At 35.7% G+C, this 12,173-nt stretch overlaps 1 protein-coding gene across 4 annotated transcripts in view; it reads left to right on the top strand.

Annotated features, from left to right (window-relative positions):
- NDC80 (NDC80 kinetochore complex component) overlaps window positions 1-9,014 on the top strand; it is a 48,817-nt gene extending 39,803 nt beyond the window's left edge. For 2 of the 4 annotated variants that reach the window (XM_072828953.1, XM_072828955.1), the window contains exons 14-17: window positions 877-969; window positions 2,217-2,347; window positions 4,169-4,271; window positions 8,682-9,014. In XM_072828953.1, the coding sequence (XP_072685054.1) occupies window positions 877-969; window positions 2,217-2,347; window positions 4,169-4,271; window positions 8,682-8,819 (465 nt within the window). In that variant the 3' untranslated portion in view covers window positions 8,820-9,014. Of the gene's footprint in view, window positions 1-876; window positions 970-2,216; window positions 2,348-4,168; window positions 4,272-4,365; window positions 4,538-5,118; window positions 5,711-8,681 lie in introns of those variants that run through there. The other 2 variants (XM_072828954.1, XM_072828952.1) reach the window with 2 other exon arrangements.
- Window positions 9,015-12,173: the final 3,159 nt, after the last annotated feature.

Below are 12,173 nucleotides of genomic sequence, written 5' to 3'. Positions count from 1 at the left end.
AGCAATTAAGATGTTAATGGTGACCTTTGCAAAAGTGACTTCATGAAGCAGAAGAGCCAGAAAGCATATTGCTGTGGATTGAGGTTTGAATGGTAGTAGAAGAAGATACTACAGTATGAATAGTCTACCCCATGGGATGCTGCAAATTCGAGGATCACAGAAGTTTGAGTCTAAGGAGAAAAGATGGAACAGTAGTTAGAAAGTAGTATAGAGGAAAGGTTTTCATTTTTATGGGATGGGGGAGGGAATTGTTTGGTTTTAAAGATGAGAGAGTGAGTTCAAGAAAAAGAGGGTAAAGTTTAATAAATTACGAGCCAAAGGGATTGATGGATCTGAATGTGGTTCAGCCTTCGGCTTGGGTCCTGATCTCTGGGTCCTGGGATCAAGCCCTATTTCGGGCTCCCTGCTCAGTGGCAAGTCTGCTGCTCCCTCTTCCTCTCCCTATTCCTCTCCCTCTGTTGTCTCTCTTGCTTTCATTCTCTCTCAAATAAGTAAAATCTTTAAACAAAAAAAAAGTGTATATAATACATGTAGTATCATATATATGAGAGTTCAAAAACTCCCAGAGCTACTATGGAAAAGTTACTGGTGTCCTTATTTTACTGAGAATTGAGCCAGATTTTTGATTCCTAACTAATGCTACTCTGCATTTAAGTATTATACATTAAAAAAACATAAGGGTTTTTTGTGTGTTTTTTTAATTAATTTAACTCCCCTGGAGAATAATATTTGGGGTCAAATGGTACGTGAGAATCTAAAAGGACTAGAAACAACATGGTTCAGTTAGTTGACTTGGTAATATGAAAGTTTTTATAACTTACTAAAATGATTTTGATGTATGGCTATGATTTCTCAAACAAAGTTTTATTCCCCAAGTTAAATACAATGATAACAGAAAGCAGGAGAGGTGTAAGAACTCTGAAAGAAGAAGTTCAAAAGCTGGATGATCTTTACCAACAAAAAGTTAAGGTAAGAATATTGCCATAGTTTGTATAGGTGAACCAAAGCTATGTCATAATATTGACCTGTTCTGACATCTAACTGAATCGTTAAGCTATATCCTATAACTTGTGTTTAAGTTTAATCTTCTAAAGTTTATTATAAGGAGTTATTTTATTTTGTTCTTAATTTTTAAAGGATTTTTTTTCTGGATTTGGGCTGCTTCACCCTAGAACCTGTTTATTGTTCCATTAGTTTTTATACTTGAATATGAGATTCTGTGTCCTTGTAAGACCAAAACATGTTGTAAATGTAATTCTTCTACCTTTTATAGAAATTTAGTTAAGTACTCCTTGAAGCATAAACTTCCAATAAAGCTTTGTGTCTGTGGTTGCCTGTAAGTCATTGCAAACTGACTATCTTGGCCAAATTCCAAAGATCATTATTATGAAACTTGAAATTTTGAAATGTGGATAAAATAATAGGATTAATTTCCAACCACCTCTGACCCTCTACCTTCTGTCCACCATTTTACATAGGGTAGCACTCAGATGACTGTTTATTACCACCTATATAACTTACGTGAAAATTTTAGTCCTACCAATATTTTTTACTTAGTTATACCAACAAAGCATCAGGAATTAAAAACTTTCTCTCAGCCTTGTATTTAGCACCTATACATTTGGTCAAGCAGTAGAAAGTTTTAGATAATACACCATAGTAATATGATTTACATGTGAAATATGAGGCAGTTGGTAATCATTTTTGTTTTTTCATATGTTCTCCATGGCAATACTTGTGTTTAACCTCTTAAAGCACTTCAGTGAAAGGCTTTCATATTTCATCTTGAGAAGCCTAAGAGTTGATGATTTGGGGCTCCTTTGCCTGTGCATAATGACTACATGTGTGAAATAAAGGTAGTGTGAAATTTACCCACATTTTTGCATATAGAAAAGGCCTCTTTGATGATCAGAGGAAAAATTTTAATTAAACTAAAGTTTCCTATTGTAGTACATACTTGAAGATACTGCGGAATGAATTATACAGGCCTGTTGGGAGAATGTCATATTTACATTTACAGTATAAAATTCCCAAAGGAGCATTTTAAAGTCTCTTATATGTAAAACAGTACACATGCTGAGAATACAAATGATGATACAACTTGATTTTTTTAAGTGTACACCATATACCAATTTATGGTATATGAAGTATACATAGTACATGGAATATATAGAACATAAATATAAAAAACCATAACCATCCCTTTATCTTGGTAGGAAGCTGAAGAAGAGGACAAAAAGTGTGCCAGTGAGCTGGAGTCCTTGGATAAACACAAACATCTGCTAGAGAGTGCTGTTAATGAGGGCCTCAGTGAAGCTATAAATGAATTAGATGCTATTCAGCGAGAGTAAGTTCATGTAACCAAGATTTATAATGTTTATTTTGAGATTATTTAGCATTGCTGTAAAATTAGATCTTTATTAGCTCTAATTTATACTATACTATCTGGGGGCGAGGGAGTAGTGAACAGAACTTACACAAAAAGAGCTTGTAACTTGAGATACTGTCCCTAAATGAATAGATTCTGCTACTATTACAGTTATTGCCCCCTAAGAAATCATTCATTTTTATATCTAGTTAATAAATGGTTTAATGGCTTTTAAACCTTAAAAACAGCATGAGATTTTCAATCAAAATATTTTGGCTATTTGTTGGTATTTTTAAGATATTTATACTTTCTAGAAATTATATAGAGTAAACTATATACTGTAAATTATATAGTCATTCTATAACAATATGCACATAATAATCACCACGCTGCAAAATCATGGAATAAAAAATCAGGACTTATAGGAAAATTGAGGTTAGGACACAACACTCAAAATCTCTGTCAATGACAAACATAAATAAAAGATGGAAACCTAACTAAAATGTTAGCACAATTGTACACATGTTCAATGGCTAAGAAATACATAAATGCTATGATAAATATGACACTATCTTAAAGAGATCTGAAGTTTGCCTGGGGAAAGGGGCATTCAGAGGGTTGTAGCTTGTAAATTATGGAGATGAGGTGGAAGGAGGATTATCTGAAATCAGATGGAAAGTTTTAACACCAGATGTGGATGCATGTTACTCATCTTGTATGCAATGAACTGAGGGAGCTGGTCCACATTTGAGGTGTGTACTTTAAGTGTTGTGTATATTCCTTTGCATCTGGATTCAACTGAGTGCAGTTTTCTGCATTCACCTAGTAGTTCTCAAGAAGGAAATGGCATAGGGACACCTGTGTGGCTCAGTGGAAGAATATGCAACATTTTTTTTTTTTTAGCGTGCAGCTCTTGATCTCAGGATAGTGAGTCCAAGCCCCATGTTGGGTATAGAGATTACTAAAAATAAATGAATAAACTATTTTAAAAAAGGGAAATGGCATAAGCAAATACAAATTGTTGCATTTATGCTTAATATATGCTCAAATATATCAATCCGAACTGGAACAAATACATATTTCCAAACAAGCAGCAGAACTACGTATTATGTTATAGTTCTTAGAAGTTCTTCATTATCAAATTACACATTGTCAAATTTTCCCTCTTGGTTTCACTTGTTATTTTAAAAGTTATATTGGAAGAGTTTTAGCTATTGTGTATTAACAGTAACTAAAATAGTGACATCCTTTTTTTAAAGAATATTCTGCCTTTGTGTATATAATTCTCTCATGCAACCTATATAAAGTCAATATACTAAATAGTTAATCCATAGGCTTTTTTTTTTTTTTAAGTCTTAATTAAGTGACCCTCAACTAAGAAAAATCTGAGATTAGAAGTACAATCCTTAAAGCACACCTCTTCACTTGCTTATTTGTAGTTTAAGGATAAAAACAGCTGAAACTTTCAGTCTTTGCATGCCTAAAGGTAAGACTCCCACTCCCCCATTCAGATGTATGTAATGCCTTGCCCCTGAAAGCATTTAAATTTACAATCCTTTGGAGATTCAAGCAAGACCATTTGTTCCCCAAGTTTTATATGTTTAAGCATGAGGTTTGGGTGCTGTTTTGTTGCTTTCAAAGGATCTTTGAAAATATTTTTGTTTTAACGGTTGAGAAGCAAACAACACATATACCAATTACAGTCTGGTTTTATTGAATATGAAAAGGAGAAGTGAGCTAATTAGAACTGATGCATTAGTTTTTTCCTAGACAACCTAAATGAGAGTTTTTATTCTACAGATACCAACTAGTTGTGCAAACCACAACTGAAGAACGACGAAAAGTGGGAAATAACTTGCAGCGTCTTTTAGAGATGGTTGCTACACATGTAGGATCTGTGGAGGTAAGTGTATGAAGGTCTTTCCTACATTCTAATAAAGTTTTTTGTTTTTTGTTTTTTATTTTTTTTAAAGATTTTATTTGTTTATTCATGAGAGATACAGAGAGAGAGGCAGAGACACAGGCAGAGAGAGAGAAGCAGGCTCCATGCAGGGAGCCCAACACGGAACTCGATCCCGATCCCAGGTCTCCAGAATCACTCCCTGGGCTGAAGGCAGGCACCAAACCGCTGAGCCACCCAGGTGTCCCTAATAAAGTTTTTTAAAACTATATTTCTCTTTTGTTTCTACAGAAATTAAGTGATAAATTTTATTTCTATGGAAAGTATGTCCTAGTAAAAAGTTATCAGAAGAATCCTCTTTAATGGTGTTGTAAGAGACGTCTGCATTTCGTAATCTGTTTTGTTCACATAAACAACATATGATATTTCTTACATCAACAGTATATAATGTACCAGGCCACATTTTACATACTGAAAACATAGCAACACATTTAAGATTTCATTAAGATGAAAGAGCATGTGTTATGACAAATATTTTTCCTTTCCGTTAATTTAGTTTAAAGTACTTATAAAATATAGAATAAAGTACTTATGAAACATGAAGCATGGCTTAAAAGTTCAACAATAATACTATTACTCCAACCTGCTCTACAGAGCCCAGAAACCAATATATATATCTTGCTAAACTTTAAAATACCTGGGTAGTCTATTATTTCTAATTGTGAATGGTTAAGAGGGAAAAAATACTCGTTATATCACATTGATAGGCTTCCATTTATTGAGACAGAGCGTGTGGTATCTACTTCCCTTCCTTTATCCTGAAACACAACTGCATTTTCTTGTTTGCCAGTTTTCTTCACTGCTTGGTGATAGCTGAGAAAAATATACTGGATTCTACATCAGAAAACCTAGATTTTCTCCAGTATTGTTACTTTGAACCACAGAGCAGAAAATTGTTTGAGAAATTACTTTCTTGTTCTCTCAAGTATAATGTGTAATAAATGCAAAGAGAAAAATTCATTCACAACCTATAATGGTTGGCTCAGATTGAGAAAGTCTGCTTGTATGTATCATTTTACTTCTTTTGGTCTTCACTTTCTTCATCTGTTATAGTGAGAGAGCTGTACTAAGTCACTGCCAATATTCTTTGCATCTCTGTCTATTACCTGTACTAATTAGTTTGACTGCAGTGTTAATCCGATAGTGATTTATCATGAGGGATTTATGTGAAGGGTAACCACAACTGTTAAAGTTTTATTCAGTTAACATGAAGTTAAATTTGAAACCCTAATGGTAACTTTTTATTTTCTATTAAGTTAAGTGTTAATCAAGAAGATCAGACTGACTTCAAACATTTACAGAGCCCTTCCTTTGCACTATGTAAAATTCACATTTAGCCAGTAAAATGTGAAAGGAGCCCCTAAAGTCAACCAATCATCTTTAAAACCTAGTGTGGGGATCCCTGGGTGGCGCAGTGTTTTAGCGCCTGCCTTTGGCCCAGGGCGCGATCCTGGAGACCCGGGATCGAATCCCACGTCGGGCTCCCGGTGCATGGAGCCTGCTTCTCCCTCTGCCTATGTCTCTGCCTCTCTCTCTCTCTCTCTCTCTGTGTGTGTGTGTGACTATCATAAATAAATAAAAATTTAAAAAAAAAAAAAAAACTAGTGTGGGGGAATTTTACAAGTGATAAAATTAGACTGAAGGAAACAGAGGACTGTGGTGGATCTAATGGTATCTTTAGATGGGATGTTTTTCCTCTGGGGTAAAACATTTCTTTGAGCAATTTTTTTTTTTTTAAGATTTTATTTATTTATTCATAAGAGACACAGAGAGAGAGAGAGGCAGAGACATAGGCAGAGGGAGAAGCAGGTTCCAAGCAGGGAATCTGACATGGGACTCAATCCTGGATCTCCAGGATCACACCCTGGGCTGAAGGCAGCGCTAAACTGCTGAGCCACTCAGGCTGCCTTCTGAGCAATTCTTGATTGGAGCCCCATGCAAGTCCTGTATGTGGCTTGATATTCTAGACTAGGAGACAGCAAACTACACCCCACAGGCCAAACTGGGCCCATGGGCTATTTTTGTAAGTAGAGTTTTATTGCAACACAGACACTTCATTCACTTCCATGCTCTTTATGGCTGCATTCCTACTATAGTAGCAGAGTTGAGCAGTTGCAACAAAGGTCATCTCACTTATAAAACCTAAAATATTATTTGGCCCTTTACAGGCAAAGGTTCCTGACTCCTGTTCTAGAATCCTACCTCCCTGAGGGGCACAAAATCTGTTTTGTCTGTTTAGATGTTCAGAAAGTATTATAAAGCTGTAATAACTAATCCATTATAGTATTGAAACATATAAACCAAGCTCGCTGATTGAGAAAAAAAATGGATGAGCATAGATAGGACTTATGAGAGAAGTATTACAGACTAGTGGAGTAAAATGAATTGTTCAATTGATGGAGTTAGGATTCCTACCTTAAACCCTAGACAAAAATCACTTCAGGATGGATTAAGAAATTAATGTGAGGCTGATTTTTTTTTTTTTTTTTTTTAGACAGAGAAATAATGAGTGCTGGGGAAGAATGGCATGGGAATAGGGAGTGAGAGAGAATCTTAATCAGGCTTTACTCCCAGTGCAGATCCCGATGTGGGGCCTGATCCCAAAACCCTGAGATTATAACCTGAGCTGAAATTAAGAGTCAGATACTTAATTGACTAAGCCACCAAAACACAGCTTAAGTTTTTAACTTTTAGGAAAATTATAGACCCTGTCTTTATACCTCAGGAGTTGTAGAGGAGTTCTTAAATTATCTTAAATTAGATACAAGGAGTACAAACCACAAAAGAAATTATTTATAAATTCAGCTTTGTTAAAATTAAGATCTCTACATCAAAAGACAAAGAGTGGAAAAATAAGCTACAAAACCGTAGATAATATTTTTTAAAACAACTAATAACATCCAGATACTGGATTGTAAATTGATGTTAACAATTTTATAAAAACAATTTGGCAATCCCTAATAAAATGGTACGGTTCCATTCTAGGTATTTAATTAAATTTTTACACTGTGTGCTGGAGTACTGTACTAGATTGAATAGTATCCCCTCAAAATTCATGTGTATCCCTGAATCTCATTATGTGACGTTATTTGAAAATAAAGCCTTTGTGGATGTAATTAGTTAAGATAAGGTCATACTAGATTAGGATAGGCCTTCAATCAAGGGACCAGTATCCTTGTAAGAGTCCTGTGAAGATGAAGGCAGAAATTAGAGTGACACAGCTGTAAGCTAAAGATTACCTAGAACTGCTAGAACTGGTAAGAGAAAAGGAAAGATTCTTCCATAGAGCCTTCAGAGAGAGTGGCCCTTTCAGTATCTTAATTTTGGACTTCAAGCCTCCAAAACTGAGAGAATAAATTTCTGTTGCCTAAGCCAACTAGTATATTTAAACTTGCTATGGTATAATTGAAATAGTAAAAAACAGATAACCCAATATATTAGTTTCCTATTGCTACTGTAACAGATTACCACCAATTTAATGGCTTAAAGCAACACAGATTTATTTTCACATATATCTGGAAGTCAAGAGTATAAAATGGGCCTTCTAGACTACAATCTTTCTAGAAACTAGGATGGAATTTCTTTGCCTTTTCCCTTTTCTAGAACCACATACATTCCTTGGCTTGCAGCCTCTTCATTTTCAAAGCAAGCAGCATAGCATCTTCTGTCCCCTTTGACCTCTCTTCTGTGCCTACATTTTCTCTCTCACATTGCTGATTCCCTCTTACCAGGACCCTTGTGATTGCATTGGACCCACCAGGACAATGCAGAATAATCTCCTTTTCTCAAAATCTTTAACTTAATCACATCTGTAAAGTGTGCCCTATAAAATAACACATTCACAGTTTTGGGGATTATGCCATGGACATCTCTGAGGAAGCTGCTATTTAGCCTTCAATAACTGGAATCAAGCTGAAATTCATTAATAATAAAATGGATAAATATTGATATATTCATGCAATAGAAAACATATAACAGTACATGAATAAAAAGTATCTGCATTAACATCAATGAATCAAAATACTGGTTGTGAAAAAGTCATAGAATATTATATTTAATATCATTCAGGAAATAAAAGTGTAAAAACCAGATGCCATTAAACTAGTATATTGTTTAGAAATACGTATCTGTGTGGGGCAGGAGGTAAAAGCATAAAGAAAAGAAAACCACCATGGAGAAGAGTGGTTGGCTCTGGAAAGAAAAATGGGGATATTATTAGGAAAGGGCACAAACACGGACTCAAGAATAGTATCCCTTTTATTCCCTGTTCTTACAAATGTTATACTTTATATTCTTCATAATTCTTTAAAAGAAATTGTTTTTTCATTAACAATTGCTCATTGTTTTCACTAGAAACATCTTGAGGTGCAGATTGCTAAAGTTGATAGAGAGTATGAAGAATATGTGTCTGAAGATCTCTTGGAAAATATTAGAGAGATTGGAGACAAGTATAAGAAGAAAGCTGCTCTAATTAAGCCTTCTGAGGAATGAAGATGAAATATTGATTATCTAAGCAAGAACTTTATTAACTGTAAATTTTTAAATGTCCTTTGTAGGTGTGAAAAATCTCTAACATGTCCTAAACCCTTCCTTACAATGAAGTCTTAAGACCGTATCTTTCCAAGCCTGTGAAATATTTTTATATCTTTTGTAAATCTAGTTCATTAAAGTATGTATAACCTGAAACTATGATACTTTGTTGGATTTTTTTCTTTAGATATGAAAGACTAGTTATGTATCCAGAGTTAATAAAATTATATCAGTAAAGCATATTTTTCCCTGATTTCTCAACCTAACTTCAGAAGGTAGTTAATTTGATCTAAACCAGGAATTAGCCAACTGTGGGCCAAGTGCAGTGACTCCCATTCACTGATACATTGTCTGTGACTGCTTTCATACTACAGTGGCAATGTTGATTATACGTGACAGAGACTATATGGCCCATGGAGCCAGAAATGTGTACTGTCTGGCCCCTTATACAAAGTTTGCCATTCCCTGGTGTAAGCTGTATAGGGTTGGGCCTCTTTAAAAAACGTAGGCCAACTCATTCCTTATTCAGAGCCAAGAAGCTAAATTTCCTTCTGGCTTCATGCCACCATTACTCTAAAATGAGCAGAAGAATATGGAATCTGGTAATCAGAAGAAATAATAACATAGTTCAATCCCCTCATTTAAGAGATGAAAATCTATTTCTAGAGAAGTTCTGATTTACCTCTGGTCACACTTCTTTGTTGTGTGGTAGAAGCCGCACAGGAACTTCATTGTAACAGTACACAATCCTGACTACATACAGCCAACCACAGGAGCTATGAGACATGAATGTTCTGGATGGTGAGGAAGTCATGTTAGAATGTAAGATTATTAGGTCTAAATTGTTAGGAAGCTCCTCACATTCAATTGACATCGGCCCCTAGCTGAATTTTCTATTCAAACTTTATTACAACTCTAATTCAAGTCAGAATGAAGAACATGATAAAATGTAAGCAATAAAAGAACCCAAAATGGAATCCCACCAAAGCTCTATGAAAGGACAGCATGCAGCCTGAGAGAGTGGGATAAACAAAAACAGGTCATGGTTGGGAGAGAATAGATAGGACAAGATTAATAGTTACCAATGTATTCAAGAATCTTGACTAATAACATCCAACAGAACTTTCTTAAATGATGAAAATATTTTATCTGCGCTCTCCAGTATGGTACCAGCCATTTGTATGTATTGTCACTCAAATGACACATCTGTTATTGACAAAGTCAACTCGAGTTTTGCCCTTCAAAGTGTGGTATGGAAACAGCAGTATGATTTGAATTTTTCATAAGTTTTGACATCCATCTACACCTACAAAATCATCACAATCAACTAATGAATCTATCCATCACTACTAAAAGTTTCCTTGTGGCCTTTTGCAATCTTGTCTCTTGCCCCTAACACTTGCTCACACCTATCCCCAGGCAAGTACTGATATTTCTGTTATTACAGATTAGTAGAATAGTATGTACACTTTGTATGGTTTCTTTCAGAATATTTTGAGATCCAAGATTATTTTGAGGTCCACATTGCACTGGATATCAGTTCATTCCTTTTTGCTGACTAGTGTTCATTATATGAATATATTGAGTTTATCCAGTCACCTGTTGATGGACATGTATATTCTTTACGGTTTTTGCCTTACAAATAAAGTTGTGAACGGAACATTCATGTACAAGTGTTTGTATGGTCATATGCTTTCATTTCTCGTAGGTAAATACCTAGGATTGGACAGGCTAGTTCATACAGGGTAGGTGCACATTTGACTTTTACGAAATTTAGAAAATGTTTTCTAAAATGATGGTACAATGTTTCTACCTGCAGTGTATGAGACTTCCAGTTGCTCCACATCCTTACCCACATGTGGTATGGTCAGTCTTTTTAATTTTAGTCATCCTAAGGGGATGTGGTTCTGTCTCATGATATTAATTTGCACTTACTTTCCCCGCTCAATCCCCGGAATCAGCCAGTTCTCTAAGAATGACTGGTCCCTATTAATGGATAATATTTGGAAACCAAACCTTAGCACTGTATGTGTTCATTGCTCCTACGGTGCCAATGCTTCCAGGCCTTCCCCAAGGACAGAGCAAAAAATTTAGTATTCATATGCATACACATACCAACATATTTCTATATGTATCAATATATTACAAACCATGAGTTCATGTCAGTATCTCCAGTTCCAGTCCAAACCCACACGGGTTCTTGATACATAGGTTCAATATGCAAGAATTCATTGGCTTAGGCACACTTTTTCAGAATATGGAATTTAACACCCTGGAAAGGACTATAGTAGATGCAGTAAACTCACTGGTGAGGTGGCTCTTAGGAGGGTGGATAAGATGAAGGCTAATACTGCCAAGTGGAAATGCCTGGGATGCTCTTGCAGTGAGTAGAGGAAGAAATAGGCTGAGGCAAATGAGAATGCTGTAATACACAATGTAAAGCCAGAAGAGCTCCCAGTGTTTCACAGGAGGACCTTAAGGACAACCCATGCATGAAGGCCACAGGAAATGTCCTGGTGAGAAAGGCAGCAGTATCAGTAGAAGTTCAGTGGTGGCTCTTCTACAGACTGGGTTGATAGAGGAAGAAGCAGGCATGGAGCTAAGCTCATGAATATTCATGGAGATCATGGGTCTCTGAAGTAACAAAGGCCAGGAGGCTGCCCATGCTGATGAACAAGGTCAGAAAAGTGGTTGAAGGGGCTTAATCTGAAGAAGTTATAGAGGTGGTTAATAGAGATGGTATCCCTAGGGGCAAAAGAGAAGGACAGAATTGTGTTAACTCTCCTACCTTCTGTGATGATACGATCCAAAGAAATATGATCCAACAAGGAACAGGTAATCTTTTTTTTTTAATTGATAGGCTATTTTTTTAGAGTAGTTTTAGGTTAACAGGGAAATTGAGCAAGTGTGATTTTTAACTCTATAAGAAAAAGCAAGAATACTAGAGCAGGGCCCTAAGGGATGGGCATCTCTATAAAAAGTCATAACCCCTTGCTCAATTCCCAGATCTGGGCCATTTTCAGATCTGAATACCATTGACTGAAGAGGTAGCTGAGTCTCTAGAAGAAAGGACCTAGCAACATCATGATAAGTGTGTATGGAGTTGATTCCTCCAGTCCTTCCCCCCAAAAGACCCACACCCGTTTACATGAGTGATTGTACCATGTGAAACTAAGACTAACCAGACTGTTTTAGGACTATTTGACATAAGATCTGAGTTGACATTAACCATAAGCACCACCACAAATGACCACTCTATGAGAGTAGGACCTACAAAGACTAATTTTTTTTTTTTTTTTTTTTTTGAAATAGAGA

Source organism: Canis lupus, chromosome 6 (genome assembly GCF_048164855.1).
Source record: "Canis lupus baileyi chromosome 6, mCanLup2.hap1, whole genome shotgun sequence".
In the NCBI taxonomy this organism is placed as follows: Eukaryota; Metazoa; Chordata; class Mammalia; order Carnivora; family Canidae; genus Canis; species Canis lupus.
Note: the sequence above shows the minus strand (reverse complement) of the source record. Positions and strands in the feature narration are given on the sequence as shown.